The sequence below is a fragment of the Montipora capricornis genome, chromosome 9 (assembly GCF_036669925.1).
Source record: "Montipora capricornis isolate CH-2021 chromosome 9, ASM3666992v2, whole genome shotgun sequence".
Taxonomy (NCBI): Eukaryota; Metazoa; Cnidaria; class Anthozoa; order Scleractinia; family Acroporidae; genus Montipora; species Montipora capricornis.
The window spans coordinates 28794701-28818912 of NC_090891.1; the positions used below are offsets into that span (position 1 = coordinate 28794701).

The 24212-nt window shown below is 37.6% G+C and overlaps 2 protein-coding genes across 2 annotated transcripts; one reads left to right on the plus strand and one right to left on the minus strand.

Annotated features, from left to right (window-relative positions):
• On the plus strand, positions 1-6845 carry LOC138015925 (nicotinamidase-like). Its single transcript, XM_068863056.1, has 6 exons — positions 1-144; positions 299-438; positions 3025-3078; positions 3431-3799; positions 4108-4422; positions 6120-6845. Exons 1-6 carry the CDS (start codon positions 24-26, stop codon positions 6153-6155), a joined length of 1035 nt encoding a protein of 344 aa, XP_068719157.1. The 5' UTR covers positions 1-23; the 3' UTR covers positions 6156-6845.
• On the minus strand, positions 5810-24212 carry LOC138015924 (DNA nucleotidylexotransferase-like). The gene is made up of 17 exons (XM_068863055.1): positions 24009-24212; positions 23727-23792; positions 23528-23565; positions 21714-21807; positions 21087-21141; positions 19297-19356; positions 18360-18469; positions 17610-17679; positions 17036-17107; positions 16395-16524; positions 15669-15748; positions 12865-12917; positions 10677-10779; positions 9925-9986; positions 8337-8556; positions 6742-6828; positions 5810-6461 (listed from the first exon to the last, which is right to left on the minus strand). The coding sequence occupies exons 1-17, from the start codon at positions 24203-24205 to the stop codon at positions 6372-6374; spliced, it is 1587 nt and encodes a 528-aa protein (XP_068719156.1). The 5' UTR covers positions 24206-24212; the 3' UTR covers positions 5810-6371.

Below are 24212 nucleotides of genomic sequence, written 5' to 3' on the forward strand. Positions count from 1 at the left end.
GTGACGAGCTCATTCAACTCAAGATGGCACTTGATACTGTCAGCCATTTCTTTGACGCATACAGAAAAGGTGGAAAGAACGGAGAGCAGATACTGCAGTCAGTCAGGCAGAACGTGTCAAGTTCTTTCAAGAAGTCATGTTTAGGTACGAAGCACAACGTAAATTCAAGCCAAAATCTCCTCTGGGAGAAACGCGCCCAGCCTAATCGTCGCTCGCAAGATGGAAGCTTTATAGCTTGCCGTTACGCTTGTGCATGTTTTCTGATTGTTTAATAGATTTATGTGTCAATCTGTGGTAGGGAAATACTCAAAGTATTTTGAAGTTCCTGATGATGAATTCAACAACTGGCTGACCGCATTAATAACCGGGAAAAAAGGTATGGCACCCTTGACGGAGGATCAAAAACGAGAAATAAAGAAGGAATTCTCTACCTGCTTGGTGAGTGCTATTTTTTACTAAATAAATGTATATTTGAAGTGTGGGTTACAGACGAAAGTGAGAAGTGATTGTCGGGCCGCACTGTACTTACTGGACAATTTTGAGCAATGCTCTCTTATAGATGGTTTTCAATCACGTGATGACACGGCCATGTTGAGGTTGAGCATGATAGCGATAATAATTATCAAGGCCAAAGTTTGTGTCGTCTGCCGAAGCGGAAGGTTGAGGCGGATAACACAAACTGAGGCCATGCGAAAACCGAATCCATTGATTGTTTTATTATGCATATTCGTGAGCTGAGCTCCACCATGACAAACCTGATCAAACTGCATGGTTAGTGTATTAGGTGACATCACTTCTGCATGCAGAAAACTGTTGTCTGTAAGTATGACGTCAATTTTACATATATAAAATATATTGTCTGTAGGTATGACGTAAGAGAAACAGAGCAAGCAAGAATTAGCTGCATGCTTGCAGCTAATCAAAATCGAGCTGATGACAGTCTGATGTATAATAATAGAAAATTATGACTCATGTTTTGCATTATAATAGAGTCAAATTCCCAAAAGACGTTTTTCTCTATTGTTCTTTACACCAACATGGCTGCTGTGATGTCAGGTGAAAACGTTCTACCAACTGGGTGATGAAAGTAGGTCAATGTGTTGGGTTAGTGTGTTCCCATGAATGATTCGATGAATGAAATAAATGTAATTTGAAAAGTGGGTGAAAATAAATGAAATGATCATGAAATAAATGTATATTTGAAGTGTGGGTAATGGATGAAAGTGAGGAGTGATCCTCGCATTTGCGTGGACAGTTGAAGCAATTTTATTGTCTCTTATAAGACACATTTTTCAAGTGTCCATAAGAAACAATGCCAATGCCTATCCCTTTAAGCCCCGATGGGGCCCAGATTGGCAAGTAAAATTGTCTGGCGTTAGACAGAGTAAAATCTATTTGTGGCTAGTGGGAATTAGAGGGTTAAATGGTCATGATAAGTGCAACGACCATTCTCACTTTCATGCTTTGTAGTAAAGAGGTTATTTATCAAGAAGTAATTTCCTAAGCGAAAGATTATCACAGTGTAGGAAGCAGCATGATCAATCGGATAACTTGATAATCCAGATTTGACTGGCTGGTTTACTGGCGAATGCATCTGTCAGAAACAAGGTCAATCATGTAAGTTTATAGAAATTCTCTCTGATTAATGTTATTGCAGGTTCAGTGCCTGTGAAATGGTCAGTTTTCAACATTTTTTAGTCTACATGTACTTTAACTTATCACTTAATTTTAAGTTGTGAATGTGCACTTGCACAATGAACAACTTTTCGCTGTGTGCTGGGGAAAAATGAAGGACTTTCAGGAATTTTTGGTGTAAACTCCCAGGGTAACCTCGTGATTTAACCCTTTAACTCCCAATAGTGCCACTTATAGATTTTACTCTGTCTAACGCCAGACGATTTTACTCGTCAATGGGGAACCCCACGGGGCTGAAAGGGTTAACAACAGCTAGATGCACTCAAAAACTATGGCTCCATTAAGCGATTTGTATGATCATCACACGTGGTGCTTTGCCAAAACAGAATTTCTTTGTGTTCTACTGTGAGTTTAATACTGTTGTTGAGCCCTTTGCTACATACACTACACAAAAACATTGTCGCTTTTAAAGCTCTTACTCAAATTGTACTTGCGCCAATCAGATCAAGCCAGTTGATCCAACATACATTGTACATCAACAGGGACTCTGGCTTTTGAAGCGCCGATTGATGAGCAAAATTGAGGGCATATTTTTGGAACAGACCCGTTACTTGTCTTGTAGAGATTTTTTCTCTGGGTGTCAAAGTGAACTGAATTTGAAAATAACTGAGATGTGGAGAATTTGAAGTGAAAACATTGGAGGGAGTATTGACATCAGCTGCGGAAAGATTATAGATCGCACTTTAAGGCCGGAAAAAAAAAACCCTGGAAACTAACAGAATATCACTTGTGGCCTTTCCTATTTACCATCCATCCGTGACTTACGGTTTTGATACTGGAAGTAGAATAACGTGTACGGACAAAATAATTTGTGTATCACAACCAAAAGGTTAACAGACGAAGTTTCTCGTTATTTAACAGATCCTATAGCTACACATACATGTATCTTTCATTTCCATGCCAATAAGTAAGCATAGATGAATGTCACTGATTTTTCTTGTCACACAAAACTCAAAGCATGTCGTGGCATTGTTTATTAAAGTAAACCATGTATGGAGACAACATCCAGCACCCAAATTTCTGACTAGTGGTAAATTGTCCCAGGTTTCTTTCCCGTAATTTCCACTGTTTACAAGGGGTCTTAGGTCTTAGTTTTCGTAACACCCAATTCTTAGCCATTGCTACCCTGTACACTGTTCCACATTCATGACTTGGCTCATAGAGCGCTTTAATTCTGATTTGGGCTGTCTTTCAATGCTGAGCACCATAGAATTATTGAATTTTCTCAACCTTTTGATCCAGAAAGATCAATTTCAATAGGTGTGGTCTAATAATCAACTATTTCCTATTGTCCCTTTTATCTGAATGTTATTGCACTTTTTTCCACAGAAAAGAATTGATGAGAGCTCCTTGGCAGCCCTATGGGAATATTGGTTACGACCAGTGAGTGTAAAAGCTATAAAAATTTCTGAAGTTTATCCTATCAATGATCATGAGAAGTGACTACTATGGTTCTTGGAATAATTTTGCTCTTTGAGTGATGAGTGTATGATTTCCTTAATGCACATGTAACCCAGCCTCAGATAACAGTCTCAGATAAATAGAGACAGAAAAATTACAAATCAACCTTGGTTAAAATCATTTTGACCTGAAATCAAATTTTTTAAACTGTAACAGCTGCACTAACGTTCGGTGAAACTGCTTTATAAGAGAGACAATACAGCTTACAGCAAAGAATAATAGTAATAAACGTAATGAGAAGGGTTAAATTTAATACATGTACATCTGTTTCTAGGCCCTGGTTCCTGTTTCAGCATTTATTGTCGTAGATGTTCAGAATGACTTCATCACTGGTTCACTGGCATTAAAAAGCTGTCCTGCAGGAGAAGATGGCGAAGAAGTTGTACCAGTAATAGAAGATCTGTTCTCCAAAAAACTGTTCAATATTGTTGCATACTCTTTGGACTGGCATCCTCCCAATCACTGCTCCTTTGTAGACAACGTCTCATTGTACCCACTGCATTCCTCAAGTCCAGTTACAGCCGAGAAAGCAAAATTGTTTGATGTTGTGGTTTATGACAAATCCCCTATCATTGATCAAAAGTTGTGGCCACGACACTGTGAGATGAACAGCTGGGGATCTCAACTTCATAAAGATCTCACAGTGAGTAGCCATAATCATTATTTTCATTGTTGTGTGATTTTGGAACAGGTGGCCGAAAGGGATGCTACGTTAACAAATATGTTTGTTTAGATTGAAGTGCAATAGTGATCAAGCTTGTTCACAGACCCTTGAACCCCCGTCAAAAGCAGAGCGCATTTACAAATCCAGCACCCTTGTCAAAGGGCCATGTCACCTCTCTTTCCTTCAAAAATTCATACAGCCCTTGCATGGTCAAGTTTGCCTGGCACTAGGAAGTTCTGGATTACTACATGTAACTGATTTTGGCCAAATTTCTTTGTCTTTTGTAGCCTCCTTCACAAAATGATATTACTATCAGAAAAGGCACCAACCCAACTGTGGATTGCTATTCTGCATTTTGGGACAATGGCGACTGCTCACAGTCATCACTCTTTGTTGACCTTTTGAAGAAAGGTGTGACTGATTTGTATATTTGTGGCCTGGCCTTCGATGTGTGTGTCAAACACACAGCAATGGATGCGGTCAGCCAAGGATTTAGGACCCATGTTATTACAGATGCGTGCAGAGGGGTGACCCCTGAAGGAATAGCAAAGACAAAGGAAGAATTTATGAAGAATGGAATTGTGTTACTGGAATCAAAACAGGTAAACATTTGAAAATCTTTATTGTGACACTCAGAAAAAGTTAAGAATGCTATGCTTTTGGGCTGATGTCATAGGTTGCGCCCCTCGCAGGGGTCCATGGGTTAATGCTGTAATTGGATACTCCTACATTGTAAATCAGAAGAAACTACATGCACATGTAGGAGTGCAACTAGTGTAGTTATACCACATCGGACAGACCACAACACTGGGAACTCCATGCCCTACTCTTTGTAAATAGTGCGTGGGTTCTTTTGCGTCACAACGGGTTATGAACATTATTCAGGAAGACTAGAAAGGCTAACCATTTATAGATGTCATGACAAGGGCAGTTATTTAAAGACCCTTAGTGTTGGTCTGGCTACAGTCTGGCCCGAGTTTCTTTTAATCACGCTACCTCTCGCACAATAGTGGGATGCTCAATCAACTGGTTGGCAGTTGGCTCAGTAATATTAATTTTATTAAGTATTCCACGAGCGAGTGTTGGATATGAGATGATAGATAGCCAATGAGGCACTATGTGCCTTGTGCCTCATTGGTTAAAATCATCTCATATCCAACAAGTGCGAGTGGAATAATAATTATTGTTTTATTTAAAACGCTCAGAAATTATGGATAAATCTTCCCTACGTTATTTTGTAAATACAAGAAGACTGATGCATGCAGTTACTGATATTTGTAGAGCATATTATCCAATGATATAATTTTTCATAATTTATTATTACTGGTATTTATTACAAGTGAAAGGAAGTTCAGAGACATAATTATGGTGAAAAAAGATCACTTGTAATCCCCAAAATAAAGAGTCTGCTGGGAGGCTAAGTTGAAAAGAGTGGTATATTAACAAACTGGAACTTATGACAAAATAATAGCAAACTAATGATAGGGCAGAGCAAACACTGGTAATCCAGAAAGTAAAACCGAATGAGCTTTAGTTTCCAAATCTGGTAAGATTGTTCCATGCTACTTTGTGAAATGTCCTAATCCCTAAGCTCTGCTTAGTTGAGTTCTAGGAACATACATGTAGGGCTGCATGTTCTGTAAATTGTGTTGACGTCATACATGTGTCTTCTTTGATATTATTGGTATTTGGATTCAGTCTGTGTTGTGGAGTAAACTTAGACAAGACAAGGAAGATCTCTTCACTTTAACCCATTGACCATCCCAGTTAACGAGTAAAATCTGTGAAGTCTCACTCCCAGAAATCAATAGTTTAATGCAGGGGACATAGTGTTTAATTGATTAACCCATGGACTCCGCAGCTGCCCTAGAACGCCACCAGTTGAGGAGTAAAAAAAATTAATCGTCTGGCATTAGACGAAGCAAAATCTTTCAAGTCTCACCCATCAGGAGTCAATGGTGTAGAACCCCGATATAAAATCCGCAAGCGAACTTTAAAACATTTTATTACATCTCGCACACCCTACTTGAATAAAATTGCCCTAGCTTTTGTACTTTAACAACAATACAATACTCCTTAGGACCATGCTACACACCTAATAACCCTTGACAACCATAACTCACACTACGACACTACAAATGGGTTACAAGAAATCATTACAGTCTCTGGTCCTTGTTCATGAAAGTCCCCTTATTCCACTGGCCTTCATGTTGGACAGTGCATATCTCCCTTAGTGACATTGAAGAACAATTTTTGAAGCCCAACTGAAATAAATATTGCTGTGCTCTTGTAACCATAGGTAGAAGATGCAATCCGCGACAAGAAGAGAAAATGAACAGTAAATGAACAGTAACTTCCACATTGAGCGAAAGACAGACCTACACCAGCACAGTTGTGTTCAAAGAACAGCTGTTTCCTTTTTTTCAGCATTTACTGTAGGATCTTTTTTATATCAAGCTTTTTTCATGGGAAAGGGCTATTAAGAACGTAATTTAATCATCATGTTGTGTGTTTCACAATAGTGGCTTGACAGTAAATAAATTAATTGGGATCATGCATTTCGTTCCTCTGGTTCCCTGTATTGAAGTCTCAGAGCAGCAAATATTTCTTGTTCAGATCTTGCTTCTATTTGATGTGGAGGCTAGAAAGAAAAGGATAAAATGAGATTTTCCACGTTTGAAACAATGAGGGGACTTATCCCTGTAAGTTCAATGCCAGTGTAACAAATGCCCCTCCTTAGAAGGTGTTTTTTTTTTTTCATTTGTAATACAAGTGTAAGCTACTGTAGTTTCAAATTGTGTAAGAAGAGAGACAAGAATTATTTAATTTGCATTCCTTTTTGTTAAAAACTAAGGCCTATTTATAGCAAAAAGCCTATTTATAGCAATGTTTGTCATATAATAAAATCATTGACTACTTACCATGAAGTTGTGATCCCACATTCCATGGCTTGATAATTTTATTTGAAAAGTCTTCCAGGCATAGTCCCTTATGGAGCGATTAAACTGCTGTTAAAAAAGCACAAGAGACTGATTGTCTTCTGCTTTAACTTAATGGGGGGCTTAACCCAATTTTCACCTCAAATGCCGTAGGATGCCTCAGTTGACAAGTAAAATCATCTGGTGTTAGACAGTAAAATGTCTCACTCCCATGTGTCATTGGGTTACATGTAATTAATGGAAATGCTTGATTGAGTTGATTTTGATTTGTACATCCAGTTGAATGGCATCATTTATTTCCCAACATTTGAACTTTCTGTCTAGCAGTTTATACCCCTGTGAATAACTGATGATAATCCATTTTCTGTCAAAACATGATTGCAGTTAGGAGTCTGTGGATGTCTGTCTTAGACTCTCCTCAAAGGTGGAATGTTCATACATGTAGGATGTAGATTGTCGTTTGTGTTAACAAACAGATTTAAGGACATCCACAGTGTTGTCTCCAATAGGTGGTTATGCAAAAGCAGTTACTGCAGATAATGCCTGAGAAACCAACACTTGACCATCTCTTACACAGAAGCTCTTTCCTTTTGTCAGAACTGGCCAGCCAGACCCGTCTGATTTCATAGAAAATGCAACAATTTGAGGGAACACGTAGATGATAATCCCTCACATTCTTATGGAGGAGCTCAAAGAGTGTTAATTTGAAGAAATTGTAGGGATAGTCCTTCCAAATGCCCAGTCTGACCAGCCAGTTTGGTCAAATGGAAAGCGTCCCAAGTTAACTTCTTAATATGGATTATTTTTACATACGTTATTACTTCAGTTTCATTTCTTTGTAGCATGGGATATGTATTTTAACTTAAGATTGTATTTACTTCTTTATTTAGTTTTCTCCAAACAGTAGTACAATAATTGCTAGAACATATAGAAAATAGAAAATTGATTGGAGATGTGCATAATATAGTAAGCTAGTTAGTGCCCTAAGTATAAAATTAATATTATTGCTCGCTGTATCCAAAAGAACATACACTACAAAGACAACAGACCATATTTGGATTCTCAGTATTGGACTGGAACTAGTTTGCAAAGGAAGCTAATGTGGGGAATCTTTTGAAATGCACATACTTTTTAAAGTAATAGCCCACTTCAGAAAATACCATAATGCTCTTTCAGTGTCCCCCAAATTTTGCATAAGCAATGGTCCCCAAGAGAAAATAAAAACAATGCTTATACAAAATTTGGGGAAGGGGGGGGGGGGGGGGGGGACAAAGAGTACTATGGTATATTCCAAAGTGGGCTATATTATTCCCCTGCATTAGCCTCCACTGCAAGCCAGTTCCAGTCCAATACTGAGAATATGAATAAGGTCTGTTGCAAGACAAGAAAATTAATATTGCTTTAGGTAAACTTTGTGCAGCCTTTTCTCAAAAAGTTTTTGAGGGTGAGTGTCAGATAAAAAGAGGAAGGTCACTCCAGAAATATCTACCTACTTGTATGGAGTAATATCCAATCCCCTCCTGCGTTTTCCGCTTATTGCAATATTTGGTCCTGTGCATGCATTAGTAGTTAAGTACCTTTGAGCCGGTCCATCCAAGCAAAGCAAATGGGAATTGTTTGTATGGAGTCACAATAAGATCCACCCTCCTCACTAAGCCACCTCTTTCCTCTGAGAAACTTGTCCTTTCTGCTGAAGTCATTGCTGACGCATTTGACATTGTTGGTGCATTTGTGGTTTTTATTAATTGAAACATGCAAAAGCAATGATCAAGATGATCCATGTGACCTGAAGTTTGTCTTTAAGAAGGAAAAGACAAACATTTGATAAAATGTTAAATCGAGTCACTGCAGCAGTGTTACTTACTAAGGCTATGGTTGGCACACTTTGCATGGTGCAGGGGCTCACATGCTCAACATTGCAGATGTGTTGCAGATATTTAATCTAGTGCACTCGCTTTTTCAGCTTGTCAATTTTGTTCCCGCCCACTTCTCCCATTGGCAGGGATGGATTGGTACAAAATGTAAGTCTGCATCAGTGTGACAGGTCGCAGGTGGTGGACTGTGGTAGGCTTACCATGTCTGCCCTCATTGTATGGACGTGTGTCCAGCAATGAGTTTAAATTAAAGACGTGATAAAAAGGGAGACATTAATTCCCCTTGAATTTGAAAGTAGCTGTTGTTTCTTAAATAATATTCACCCATCCAACCACAAGAGGCTAGTTATATTATTATCAAGCTGGAATCTTCAAGGTCGCTATGTTGAAAAAGGGAAGTGACAAAGTCCTTTTACGATGGAGAATGTGTGTGAAGTATCTTCTATTTGAACTACAGAGTTGAGGTGATTGATAGATAGAATCACTGTTAAATGAAACAGACATGCAATGCCAAAAGAAGCCTGAAGAATTGCAAGCTTTTTTTTTTTTAATTTTTAATCAACTACTTACATACTTAAACTTACAGTTACTTACTTACAATAACTTAAAAGAAAACAGTTGTGCAATTACTGTCTGTCAAGCTTGAACAGGGTTTGAATCAATGACTATATATTGTGCTGCACACCACTTCACTAGCCGTATGGAGCTTGTCAGGAGTGAGTTCATTTTATATCCTGTAGGAAGTGGATGCATGTGAAAGTAGCCAGAAGCATACAGTTTGTTACATGTACCCTTAGAGCAGTTTTCGAATGACTGCTGAAAGTAATTATGCAATTGCAATAATTGCCATATTGTGTAATAATTTAATGTGCTTAGTGATTGGTTTAATAATCTCAAGCCAGCTTATCAACCAATGAGAAGGAAAACCAAAACCAATCGCAACTTGCACACAGTCATGCAATTTTTCCCACACTTTGAGCAAGTTACAATGAATTGCTCCGAATTTAAATTGGTTCATTACGCTGTTTGTTGACGATACTCAGTTGAAAATAATTCTATGCACTTCGTTAAACCAATGTCAACAAATCTGATTTTCTTTAAAAAATTAATTGTGAACATCTAATGGAAGCAAAGACTACATGTCCACGGCACCACATAGTCTGAATAGTGTGCCACTTAAATACAAAATACTGCAGTAAGCTAGGGGTACTGGGTAAAAAATACTGACCACTGGAAAAAGTATATGGTGGAAAGCATTTGAGATAATCTTGTTTGTTAAAAATTAACATACTTTTGGCTGCCAATGAAGTGAGAATTATGGCCAACCATCAAATCTTTGTGTAAGATACAACCCTAAAGGAAAAGACAAAAGAAAGCAAAAAAACAAAACCACTGCTCTAAGTGGATCAACAAGACAAAAATGATGCTGAATATCACTAAGCACATGTAGGAAAATAATAGCAGTGGCCACTTCTAAGTTCTGACTTCCAAAGTTTTGTGGTGGTAAATAGTTCTACTTTTCACAGCAGGGAAAAATCTTTCTTAACAAAAAAAGAGCCTGAAAGTGACCTGTAATGCTGAGTAAGTAGCTCGGAAATTATGCAGCAATTACAATGGCCCTCTGAATTGGCTTATTGCACTCTATGTGCAGAAATGCACACAACAGACCAATTTCGTATATTAAAATTCAGTCCTAAACAAAAGACATCATAAACTCATACAAATCATTATGTTTATTCCCCAGAGCCTCGAGTTGATGCCTTTTGTTTAGGACTGAATTTTAATATATCGAAATTGGTCTATTAGCTGGACGCCCAAATTTTGTACTATGTAATCCTATCTGTATGTTACATCTAAGCATTTCAATCCTTCTCATTCCCAGATACCATTTAAATGACGTAAACAGATTAAAATAATGGTTATACATACAAAACTCCAGTTACAGTAGGTTGCACACAAAAAGTCTGTTCTGGCAACTCACACAAGACAGAACAAGGGGACTTAAAAGCACAGATATCAGCACCTGTTGGGACAACCACTCACCAGCTTGTCAAGCCTTTCAACCAGCTTAACCAACAATCCTTCCACTATGCAATCATCCTCATGCGTTATTAGAATGTCCACATCATGCCCCGATTCTTTGCCTCTGAAATTTCCACAAAAGAAATCTATAAGATAATACTGACAAATTTACATGTAACATACATGTATTGTTTTTTATTGCAGACTTAATAAGTTAGTCTTGGGAAACATATATTACTGTAAGCTTCAAGCTTCATTGGGCTTCCTTGTCACATTTACTATATGTAATGCTTCAAAAATAAGCAGCATTGTTTATAGTTTAGGATTTATATATCGCACATAATAAATAATTATCACAAAGTATCATGGCGGTTTACAATAATTAAATATTCTGACTTTCTCTAAGCTTGTAATGCTGCAAGGTTTATGAAAAAGCTTCAAAAATAAGGAAATCCCTAGGGACAACCTTCTATTATAGTTTTTCACGACAAAAAGGAAAATAGACATGCTATGTGGACTTGAGAAAATACTTGGGAATAAGGTGAAGTGAATTAGAACGCCGTGTAAATCCTACAAAGACCAAATTTTACAAGAACAGCATGTCTTGAACACTCATTTTAATAAGGTCTCAGTAAAGGAAAATGAGGTGTCTGCAGAAAAATGAAATTGTTGCGCCGCTAATTTTTGTATAGGTTCAAACCATATATCATAATTGAATTGAATTATTTGAATAAAGTTTTAGTTTTTTGGTATTTAATATTGGCTTCTAGTTTTGAGGCCCCAAACTCAGCACAACCGAGTCTGCTGCAGAAGCTCCTGCCCCTTCACTGCATTGCATCTTGCACTCCAATACTGTGTCAGGAATTTTTTATTATTATGTTAAGAATTGAAGGAAATATCATGCACCAAAGTCAAAACTCTCCTCTCATAATTAATTCAGGAAGAAAACGTGCCATAAAATCAGTCTCCGAAGACAAACGAAAAATTCCTCACACCGTATTTGGGGTATGTAGTACAATCATCTATCAGAATTTTGGAAGCGATATCTTAAAACCTGTTGGGACAGGTCCGGTTCGAGAAGTTGTAATTTTGGCATCAAAATAAACCCCTAGAAAATCGAGCTTGAAGATTTCACGTGCAGTTCACAGTCTGCTGAATAACTCTGCCCCCTACTTGAAAAGCCAATTATAATGAGCCAATCAGCCTTTGGGCACCAGCAGATCGATCGCAAGTGAAGGCTATCTATTGACATCCAATCCTTTCATGTGTGATTGACATGACATGACATGTCAATCGTTTTTTTTTTTTTGTGCAGATTATGGCGGGAAACAAAGAAAAGCAATTTAGCGGTTAAAATTTAAATTTTCAGAATTTTTTTTCGGAAAAATATACTTCACAGCCCACCGATTCAAGATTTGCAAATCAAAAAAATTGAGCAAGACACCCAAATTTACCTTTACCAAGACCTTAAAGCGAGTATTTGGGAGGTCGGGTCAAGAAGTTCTACAGGAAACCAAAATTCTGCAAGAGCCTGAGTCAACCTGTCGTCAAACAGTTGGTGATAGAAGTTATTTTCCACTGAATCTTCTGTAAGGCATGTGTTGATTATCACGCAAAGACACATACAGGAAACAAACTACTCTCTCTCTTCCCATGGGCACAGCACGTGTACCTTAAACATCTACAAAGGTAGTTGCATTTAAAATTTGTAGGCACATGATTTTGTAGAGCTTGCAGGCCAACAGGACACATTGTGTATTCAGGACCTTCTAGATAAACAACCTAGCTCCCAAGTAGTTCTAGGAGCATCCAACAGGTTTTTTGGAGGAAGGGCTAGGTACAAAACACAGGTCACAGGTCAAGGTTGCAGGTCATTGTTTTACCAATACAGAAACAACCCTAACTGTTTACAACTGCTAACATTAGGCCTAAAAACTCTTGTTTGGGCCTAATTAGGGCTAATGTTAGCTTCAATGGATATTTAGGATACTTTCTGTATTTAGGATACTTTCTGTATTTGTGACCAGTGTTTTGTACCTGCTGTGGAGGTTGTAGGCTCAAATCCTGTCTAGAACTCAGTTGTTCTTTCACCTGTTGCAAAGCAAGTAGTTGCTGGATAGTTAGAGCTAGTGTTTACAAGTAATTTAGTACAAATTTTCAAATTAATGTTACGAATAGAAGATATTGATCACATTGAATGGTATTGTACCTGCGATAACCTCCAACAAGTTCAACTTTGCACTTGGGTTGAATACTATTCAGCTGATAAATGAAAAACATTAATGTAAAAGTACATTGAAAGCGTAAAGTTGGCCAGGAAGCACAGGATGAAGCGAAAGAATTCGCTATCAAAGGTACATTGCAGATATTCCAACCCCTAAACCTCAAAAACTGGGACAAATCCTGCCAATAATTCAGCATTTAAGAGCCCGTGAATATCATGTCTGCTTTAATTTGTCATGCCGCTCTACTTCATGTAGCCCTTGCAAAACTTGTATAAATATTTGTGAGAGAATGGAAAATTACCGAAAAATATACCCATGCCACGAAAACTACATAATTTGAAAATTGAGCAAAGACGAAATTGGCAATATTATTGCTTCAGATAATTTAATAACTCCCATTAAAAGGCACTGAAGCAGACAAAATTCATTCATATTTATCACGTTAGCCATATTAAAAAAATAACAGGTATCAAAATATCACGGAAAACAGGGTAATAGACCATTTTACAGTTGTAGCTAAGTTACCTGGCCTACGAATGGAAGTGAGGCTGCCGGTGACCCTGTTTTGATACAAACCTTCGTGCTTTTGTAATGTTAATACGGACTAATTAGAATTACAACAACACAATTTACATGATAAAAGCAGTGGGGGCTGTATCAATGCAAGGTCACCAGCAGCCTCGCAGCCATTCATAGGCTAGGTTGCTGAGCAAAGAACTGTAAAATGGCCTATTAGAATGAAAATGGGACAGTGGGACAGCGTAGTCTTAACTGGGATGGCTGGAATGTCTGATATTTAAGTGCTAGAAATCCAAGAAAGTGCATCAGTGTTAGCACACGTATGAAAATATGCCACCCTTGTCGATAATGATAATAATAAATAATAAATTATAATAATTAACTATAATGTTATTGTACGATGGCAAGCTGGATATGAAGCAATAGATAACACACCAAGTTGGTTATAATCATTTTAAATCCAGCAAGCCTATTCCACTAAAGCATTGATTTTTGTCTTGGTAAATTCCAGTCCAAAAAGGCTTTTGTCGGCCATGTTTTCTCTGAACTGCCAAATGTTTTCAGCTCACTTTATTTGCTGACATGTTCCTTGACCATATCAGGTACAGCAGGTACATAAACTGATAGCCTGTGTTCGGTGAGCCAATAAAAATGTTGGAAATCTGATATCCGTAGTTCAGTTTTTAATAATGAACTTTACTTAGCGCTGGCGCACTAATTTGGGGACGTCAGTACCATACAGAAATCAAAAGAAACTTGTACCAAATCGTACACGTTGGTTGGTTTTTGAGGAGATGGAAGAAACCCAGAGAAAAACCTCTCAGAGCAGAGTTGAGAGAACTGGTCAACATGTGATGCCAAGGCTACGATCTAGGAATCAAACCCGTGCCACATTGGTGGAAAGCGAATGCTGTCGGCACTACATCATCCCTGAATCCCTCTCCCACCCCTGCCCAGTCAGAGTTTTTTTCTCTAATTCCTTGAGTAAAAAAAGGAAAAGGTAAACTCGTTCTCAGGCCAAGTGGCCCACGTGGCCGGAGCTAATATCCCAGATTCCGTAGCAATTTGAAGCAACTGAGAGTATAGACCACTTATACATTCTTTTGTCTTTATGTTAATTAGACCTACTGCCCTCATTTTGAAACAAAAATTCTTTTGAAATTTGCTCGTCACAGCGAGGCTAGTTAGGCTTATTAGCATTAAAACAAAAGGATACTTTATTTGGCTGCCATTATGAAAGAGGTCTATTATTACTTCCCCCTGGATGGGATGCTAGTCCATCACAGGGCTACCCCCCAGAAGTAAGTGTTTCTGGTACCCATTTATACACCTGGGTGGAAAGAGACATTGTGGAGTAAAGTGTCTTGTCCAAGGAAACAACACGACGACCAGGCGCGTAGCGTCCTATACGCATATGTGCACGTGCGTACTTGAAGTGACCAGAAAATTTTGAAGTTTTTAGCAATTGTTTCTATTCTTAACTTTTGACTTGTATGCAACCAAGATTTCCTAATGAAAGCACCACTTTGATTAAATTCTAAAAACTAAAACAAAAGCTATACCATGTTCTAACTTAGTTTTGCTTTGTACCTTTTTTTTGCACTAACAATGCAGTGTTGTTTGGCCAGCGTGCAACAAAAAGGCGAGGTTGCAAAGGAGCGACGTTCCAAGAACGTTCGTGACAAAGGAGCGACGTTCCGAGAACGTTCTTGACAATTCCAGTCACGCTAGCACAACCAAAACAATGTTTTGTTTGCACCAAGTTTGCTCAAAATAAGGGCAAGACGCTTTGTTCTTTGCTTGTATTCACACAACTACTTCGACAAGAAATAAAGAACGCAGTATTTTTCGCTCAGTTTTCGCTCACGCTACGTGCCTGCGACAGCTCTAGGCCTCGAACCAGAGACCCTGAGATCGCGAGTCCAGAGTACTGAGGCCACCATGTCTCTAAGTTGAGTACATGGTCCTTTCCCGTATAGATAAATTACTAATTACCCTTTGATAGCTGATTCTACACCAAATGAAAATGTTTGTTTGACAGTTGTAGAGGAAAGGGCTATTAAAAGTTGGACAGGGAAAAAAATTGAAAATTGATGAGTATGGTATATAATAATAATTATTGTTAAAGTTCAAAACCATTGTTAAGTGTGCAGTTCACAAAACGAATTGGGTTGGGGAGAGGGGAGGGTGGGTCGAAGAATATTCTGATGTTTTTAAGATTGACCAAGCTCTTTAAGTTGGTATTTCAAGAAAACAAAATTCACCTGACCTCTTTAACAACAACATTCTTGATGCCCATGGCTTCTTCCCGAGGAACACTTTGGATTAAATCATCATAGTACTTTAAACCTGTAAAAGGACATTTAATTTATTTTTAATGTTTTCCAGTAAAGGAGGACACCTCTTTGCCTTTTAAGTTATGGAATCATGCGTGGTTCAAGTACCTAGACTAAATTCAGGCATCCCAAGTTAATAACAATGATTATGAGTAATTTACACCTGAGCAGCTTTATGTTTCTTAGTGACTTTGTTGGTACATGTAGTTATAAAATAAGACATTGTCTTTTCCTTTTGGAACATTTTTTCACAGTAAAAGTTGGAGTTTCACATCCAAGTATTGATTATTAGGAGTTTGCCAATACCTGGAGTCAACATTAGATATCATATAATAAACTATTATGCTATGTATATATCTTGTTTTTCTGTTGTTTCCTTCCTTTCTTCCTTTAATTACAGCTACAAGGTTGTGTCATTCTGGTTATTTCCTGCTTCAGTGTAATACATGTAAATGATAGACAATTAAATTATCATTTCTTTCGAGTTTTTACCAGAAGTGATGTAAGCAAGTGATCAGCCTCAGTGACAACTGTCCAACAATTTAACTGAATATTACACTACATGCACTTTGGTTGAAACTGGTGAACTGGAGTACTGTATAACACCAATGACATTTTATCTGGAAGATTATCCTCAACATGAATTATTGGTAACTTGCCCATTGCCAGTTGTTCTGTGATCTTCATTCCAGCTGCTATTGCCTTGGTGATATCAGACAGGTTACGGTACCCTTTGTCATACCATCTTCGACCGGTTGCAGATCCGCAGCCATAAATAGATGAGAAGAACTGAAAACAAACAGGTCCAATATGTGTACAACATTACAGTTTGATCTAGACTGTTAGTTCTGAATTGACAGCTATTAGCCACCAAGCCTTAATTTAACTTGTATCTCCAGAGATGGAACAACTTAAGTTCAAGTTTTTTATTGCACACCGTTTACAGAAAACTAAACATAAGGCACTATACAATCATTACAGAAAAAAAAGTACACTCAGAAATAAGCTACATGGTAGACAATAATAATATTAATTAATAGTGTACATGCAGTGACCAAAGTAGCCTATGAGCTTTCAAATTGGTCACTTAAATAATTATTCTTGAGAAATACAGTCAATAAAATATCAATTACCCATGAGTACCCTTCTAACTATACTCATCAACTAAACAAAACAGTTCCTATGTCTTGCCTTAGTTTATAAAAACAGGTTAAATATACACAACCAGTACAGAATGTTTACATTGTTAATTATATTTAAACAGTATACTTAAGATACATTAATTACGTAAATTACACACCTCCATGGCCTTGAAGAAGTCACTAGAAATGATGTCTTGAATTTCACTGGATGAGCCATTTTCCAAAATATCCTATTTGCAAATAGGACAATACTATATTAACCATTTTGGAAGCATGTGCATATATACCTACTTCTTTCCACTGGAGAAATCCCTATTTCATAGATAACTCAGCAGTGGATTTGATGGTGCTAAGTATCCAATTTGGATCTTTGAGCTCAACAGGGTTCAAATATTTTTGGATACATGTAGCAACCTCTAAGATCAGTGATCAAGCATCAGGAAGTGAATGATTGTTTTCTGTGTTTGTTCAGTCTTGGTGCATGGGGAAGAGACCTGGACAATGAATGCACAAAGGAAAAGGGAGGCTGCGTGGGTCAGTTGCTGGATAACATCAAGAGAATAAAGTAGGTATTCTGTGAAAATTGCTGTGCTAAGGAATGGCAGGGGCTTTTCGTTTTGGTTTGGGCAGCAAACCAATCACATTGTACCTTTCAAGACCTTACCCTAATAACAGGTACAGGCAGTCATTTAACTTCGTTAGATAAAAGCTATTTAGAAGTCACTGACTTGCCTGTATAACTTTCTTGCTGTGATTTCCAACACTGCTTAGTCTAGCTGCTTCTTCAATTCTACTGATTTGCCTAAAAGTATTGGGACAAAAATTATTACTGGTAAACTCTGTTTTGAGAATAGTGAGGAGCATTAAAGACATTCGTACAGCTACAATAATAAATTATTTATTGTAATTAGCTGTTTTTTAAACGCCAGTTCTTGGATTTAAAAAAGCAACAACTTTAAGCATAGCACAATAGAAGCCTTTCCATTGGAAAAATCAAACTTAAATGTTTATGGTAATTTTTGTTCACTTTGATTGTCAATGTCAGAGGAGTAAACGGTTGTTTTGGGAAATGAACTCTGCTTCTACGCCAACTCATTTGCTGCAAACAATCCAGTCATGTTTAAGGATATTTGACTCGAAGGCACAGGCTGCTGTAAAAATGAAACGAGATACCACAAGACTGATCTTGCAGGGCTCAGCACGTATACTGCTCTCATTACCAAACACAGATCTAGGCAGATATCCACCTAAATCAACAAAATTATGGTCATGTCTGGTAAAGATTGAAATGAAATTTGCAGAAAATGGGATTTTGGACTAACTAGGGATAAATCTTGCTAGACAGCATCTGCCTCTCTAGACCCCTTTACCCCTCACAAAAAACTTTCCACACTGACATGTACCTGTAGTTTTAACAATAATTTTAATATTTTTCCCTCTAGATTCTTGCCTTTGACCCACCATTCTCGAAAGACAACTTACTTTGGATAAGACTTGAGAGCGCAAGCTGCTCTCCTGAAAGCCAGTGCTCTGGAATCTCTCTGTCCACTATCCACATACACTGCATGGCGCTCAAGAATCTCGAGTGCATCCTTAAGAATGCACAACATGAATAAGACTTTAGACTCACTAGAGTTACACACCAGTTTTATGTCATCTTAAATACCTAGCTAGACCATAAACATGTTTTTAACCCTAACTAGATTCTCAAGCCAGTTTTGACTGCCAAAAAACTCATGCTTGCATTTGGATACAATCAAGCATATTATACTTAAAGAACAAGGGAAGAGTTCAATTCTAAAATTGTAAAACTCATTTTCCACAGCCAGGGCTGAAAATCCCATTATGTGCTTTATTTTTAAACACCGGTCTAGGGTTGCAGTTCTAAGGTTTTCCAGTTGATGGCTGCATGTGTTTCAAAAGTGGGAGGAGAAAACTACAGAAAATGAAATATCTGATTATCAACACTGAAGAAACAGTAGTTCAATAGACAAGACAGTAGGAAGTAGGTGCTGATTTTTTGCAGCAGACAGCTACTTTTGACAACCCTGCAAGGTATGCATTAATTTTGTTTTTTAGAACTCTAAACTGGTTTCTTTACTCGCTTTTATACTTAACCAGAAACAAGAGAATAATCTTACAATCCCCTACTTGTCAGCCACAAGGGTATTCCATTTAATATATGTTTTCAAGGATTGTGTCCTCAAATATCAACTGATTCTCTTGGTAGCTGACGGTTATCAGCTACTTGATCCACACCCAGCAAAGATATTGGCCAATACCTCTTACTCACAGTAGACTGAGGATAACTGAGCACAAAGTCAGGGGACACCCCCTATAAGACAAAAGGTCTATATATATGGCTGCTAAATCATGTATAAAAATTAGTATAATCTATGTTTTTATGGCTTTTACTCACTGTAAATTTAGTATTGGGGTGGTTCAATGGAGTAGCCCTCTGGCAAACATATTTGGTGTCCTATAAAGGAAAGAACAAGATGATTGTTAATAACCAAAATTAAAGTAGCCCTTACTTGACAAAGCATTGTCATATAATCCCAGAAAGGGGGGGGGGGGGGGGGAAAACACCCATATAAAAAGGACAGGGGTGCTCATCGAAAATTTTGGAAAGAAAACCTAAGGGCTACCAAGATCCTGTCTTGTGGGCGTGACATGAAATTTTTTTCACCCCTAAGAGGTACCAAATATGGGTTTTAATCAGAAAAATTAAAAATTAGTTAATTATCAAATGTCTCCTCTCACAATTTTACGGCTCAATACCCTAAAAGGTACTGCTAAAGCTCCCGCTGTGGACCTTTTGAAGCTGAACACCCTAAGAGGAACCAAAACCACTTTTTTAATCCCTAAAAGGTACGACGAGCACCCCCATGTCACAGTGAGGCAAGAAGAATTTTGTTCTTAAAAGGGTTTTTAATAGTTTTGCTAATGGCACATTTTAAGTAGCGATATTTTTTCTAACCCACAACAGAGTGCACACCTACATAATATCTCACAGGATTATTTATTGACACTTGAAATTAATGTAGCAAAGAAGAGTTCTTCTCTTTTTAACCCATTGACTCCTCAAACACCCCAGGACACTCCAAGTCGACGAAATTAAATTGTCTGGAGTTAGACAGAGTAAAATCTGCTTAGTCTCACTCCCAGGGGTCAATTTACCTGTGTATAAGTCGACCTTTTATGGCCTCAAAAGAAGCTCCAAAAATCGCCCTCGACTTATACACGGGTCAAATATTTAGAGCCAAGTTCCAGCTAAGCAATTTATTCAAAATTAACATAATAATGTTGTCTTGGGCATAACGAATGCAGTGGACAAAAGACTTCAAAATGAATGAATAAATTTACAAGTTCGATTTTCTGAGAACTTTTTCAAAACTCAAGGACAAAATGCCCGCATATACAACAACTGCTGAACCACAAAACTATTAAGTGGTTGAGGCCCTGATTTTTTTGTGTATCCACAGTTCCAGGAATCGAAGAATACAAGATTAGTATCCCATGAATATTTAACAAAGAAATTAAGAAATTACCTTTTTTGCCATCAAAAATGAGGGGTCGACTTATACATAGGATCGACTTATGCACAGGTAAATACGGTATATTACAATCACACAACACAAGATTGCAGATCAATACTGAAGTGTATTATCAATAACATTGTACCAATGCCTGCTGCCAATGCAGACTCACTGTAGTCAACCCATTCACACCTAAAGCGTTCACAATTGATGAGTAAAATTAGGTGGTATTAGACAGAGTGAAATCTATAAGTATCATTTTAAAGAATGAATGGGTTAAAGGGGACATAGTTTTTGAGTGAATTTTCACAATCATTGAAAGCACTGAAACCATCGTTCTTTTCACTCAAAAACAAAAAAAAAACAAAAATGTTTTCACTCAAAACATTTGAGATCCGGATATCCTGGGTTCAAGACCTGCTCTGACCATTCATTGAATTTGTTCCTGGTAGTCCCTGGTTCAACTTCCCAGCTGGACTTGTAAATAGCCAAACTGGCTTGCCTCCAGCCAGTTGGGATTCTTAACAATTGTTGTTGTTGTTGTTCTGTTTCGTCGTTTTGTTAACTGTGTTTCATTGGCCCTGAAAAGCCCCTATGGGGAATGGTCAATTAAGTACATGAATTGTATTGTATTGTACAAACATGACATGACCTCAGATGAACATGTTACCTGATAGTCCAAAGCTATTGTTTCTTTTTTCATGTCTTGGTTTTCATTGTCATTTCTAAAAAGAAATTACAAGAACCAAAGTTGTGTGCTTAGCCTATTAAAAACATAAAAGCAACATTTGATAGGAATATGGATTAATACTTCATTATTCATAGCAATAAATTTCAACCCATATTTAAGCAGTGCCAGTTACATATAACAGTTACTGTAACAACAAACATAACTTCATTGTTTTTCTATAATGTACAATGTTGAATGTACCTTCAGAAAGCTTAAATTTATTATTTAGTTCTGTTCCTTTACATTGATCAATGTCAAACTTTTACTCGCCAGGATAAGGCAGAACAACCAGCTTGTCCAATTCTCTCAACAGAGTAGAACTTGTCATTTGTTGGCAAAAATAGAGAAAACTTGCATGGGCAAAGTTGATGGATTACTGGCGGGTTTCAACTTGGGAATGAATGATTGTCGCATCCTAAACAAATAGAACTGTCCTAGTCATAACACTATTTCTCTAAAAATAACTCAAAAGAATTTTATGAATGCTCTGCTATGGTTTAATATAACATTTCTTTCATTCAAGATAAAGTATCATTTTGTGAAAGAAGCTGAATTTCCTATAATTACCTTGAACTTTCCTCTACTGAAGTATCTGAGGACCTAATTCTGACTTGATCAGTAACTGCCACTAATTTCCCCGCTGTGGTGCAGTCAGTTAACCCTGAATGAAAAGTAATGGTACTTACTGTAGTTAATGCAATGGGCTGACTGTGCAAAGCCAACTCTAGATAATATATAGATTTATTATATTAATTTAATACTGATTAAATACCAGGATTTTTCCTTTTACTAAAAAATCATATCTTCACCACCAATGAAACGCAAACAAATCATTTTTATCTATCACATGTAGAATATGGGTGTTGCCATGGTAATGACCACGATTAGCCAATGAAATGCGAGCTTCCTCTTCATTGTACGATACTTTTGTACTTTAATATAATTCTTCTCTACTACATTAACATTTTTACTGCAAAATTTTACATTATCATGATTTGTTTTTCAAAACTTTCATATCTTGTTTCATGTCACACAACATGCATGTTTTAGCGGTTGGTGACCACTTTTTCATCATTTCGAAAATGAGTAAAACAAGTTGTTTTAAATCACTATCTATATAATAAACAGAACATTACATGGCCGCTTGGGGATACATACAAATGTACGAGTTCTATCTTCTCGCGCTGAAAGTATCTCTCACTTGTTTGCTTTGCTCACTTTCAGCACTCGAAGATAAAATTCGTATCCCCAGGGGGCCATGTAATATCCTCTATTTAACCAAGCCTAAAAGCAGAGCTCGCAGGTTATTTATTCTTACAATAAGTTAACCTGGCTTGAGCCAAGTGACTCAGTACCTGGTCAACGGTCAACTTTAAAAAAAAAAGCTTACCTTGATGAGCTCTAAACTTGAGTCCACGATATGATCATGTGATACTGGCTGCAATGGCATTCACGGAGGGGTGGACGTACAAATTTTCTCGTACAGATGGGTTACCACATTTATAGCAGAGCTCTGCACGCTGAAGGCACGCGTGCGGAGTTCCGCTATGATTAACCATCAAAAGAAAGACCTGTGAGATGATGTTTCACATGAATTCACTCTAAAGAAGAGCTATTGCTTGAAACATCAACTCACAAATCTTTCTTGTGGTGGCAAAGTTAGCCTTATTAAATCATTTGACAAAGCCAGATTTTCATGGATTATTTATATGGTAGGCTAAATGATCTAGTACTTGTGTATTGCAGTGTTATTCACTCAGTACTGGTGTATGCCTCACCAGTCTGGTCAAACAATTCTGAATACCAACCAAGGCGACCAGGTAGAAAGCGTACAGAAGATAGCGATGAGGATCATTTTTCGAGACCATTCTTATGAAGAGGCTCTTGTGTGCTGCAGCTTTGCAACTCTCTCGGAGCACCGCGAGGAAGCGTGCAATTGCAAGAGATTTACCAATGTGGCTAGGAACACAGGTACCCTTGGGCATTTGCTGCCGCAGCACAGAAGTGTCTCCCATGGTTACAATCTGCGCACCGGTGCCACATCACGCCAATACCAACCGTTTGGGCTCATTTATAACTTAAAGTTTCCAGTAAGGTTCAGAGATGTGTTGTTTCATTTTATTTTATATAAGTTGTAAACATTATGCATTATATGTACTGACCCTCTTGGAATTTAGTGTTAGCCACTAAAGAATGAATAAACTGATTATTATTTTTATTTTTATTAAAATGCATGCATTTTAATTGGTTCCCACCAATGATCTATTAGAGGACAGACGCATAGCATAGCCTTTACTCTATAAAATGTTCACCCTTGATAACTAAAGAGGTGATACCATTAGGAAGAAGTTGATACCCATCACAACTGAGTAATTACTTACAATCCAATGATACTATCTCTACATCTTCTGTAAGTTGTCTGGTAAAATCAAAAAACAACAAATAAACCCCATCAACCCCGCAGCTGCTTTGGAATATTAGGCCATAAACAAAAATGCAAGGGAAATTAAAGATAACTCATGTAAAAAATCTCTCTTCGTGGATTTGTTGTTTACATAAGTATTGAAACTCACTTTGTACCTCTCTAAAAAGGCAAGGACCTTGACAGTGGACTCATAAGCTGTCACTATGTGAGTCACAGAATCCCTGCAATAAATTTAAAATCCACATCTTTACAGTGTACCCTTTTTGTACAAAGTCACTGGCATTATCTCTTCGGGTTATTGTTCAGTTGGACGTACCTGATCACGAAAACAAACTTAAATACTCTGCTCGCGGCTAAATAAGCTTAAAAATAGAAAAGCCTTCGATCCGTTTGCACGGTAAGTTTTTACTAGGTTGTTAGTCTCAAGATCAAAGTACCTGAATCGCTCTGTAAGGGCAAATCCCTTCTTTCGAGAGAGATCCTTCAAAACTTGGAGTCTAGCTTTCGAGATTTTTTTTGGCACAATGTAAATGAGCGTATCCATGCATCGCATCTGTTCATTTTTCCCTAAAACGCCTTCAAAATCACTATCTTCTATGGCGTCCAACTTTGGCTTCTTGGATGCTGCCGCCATCAGGCAG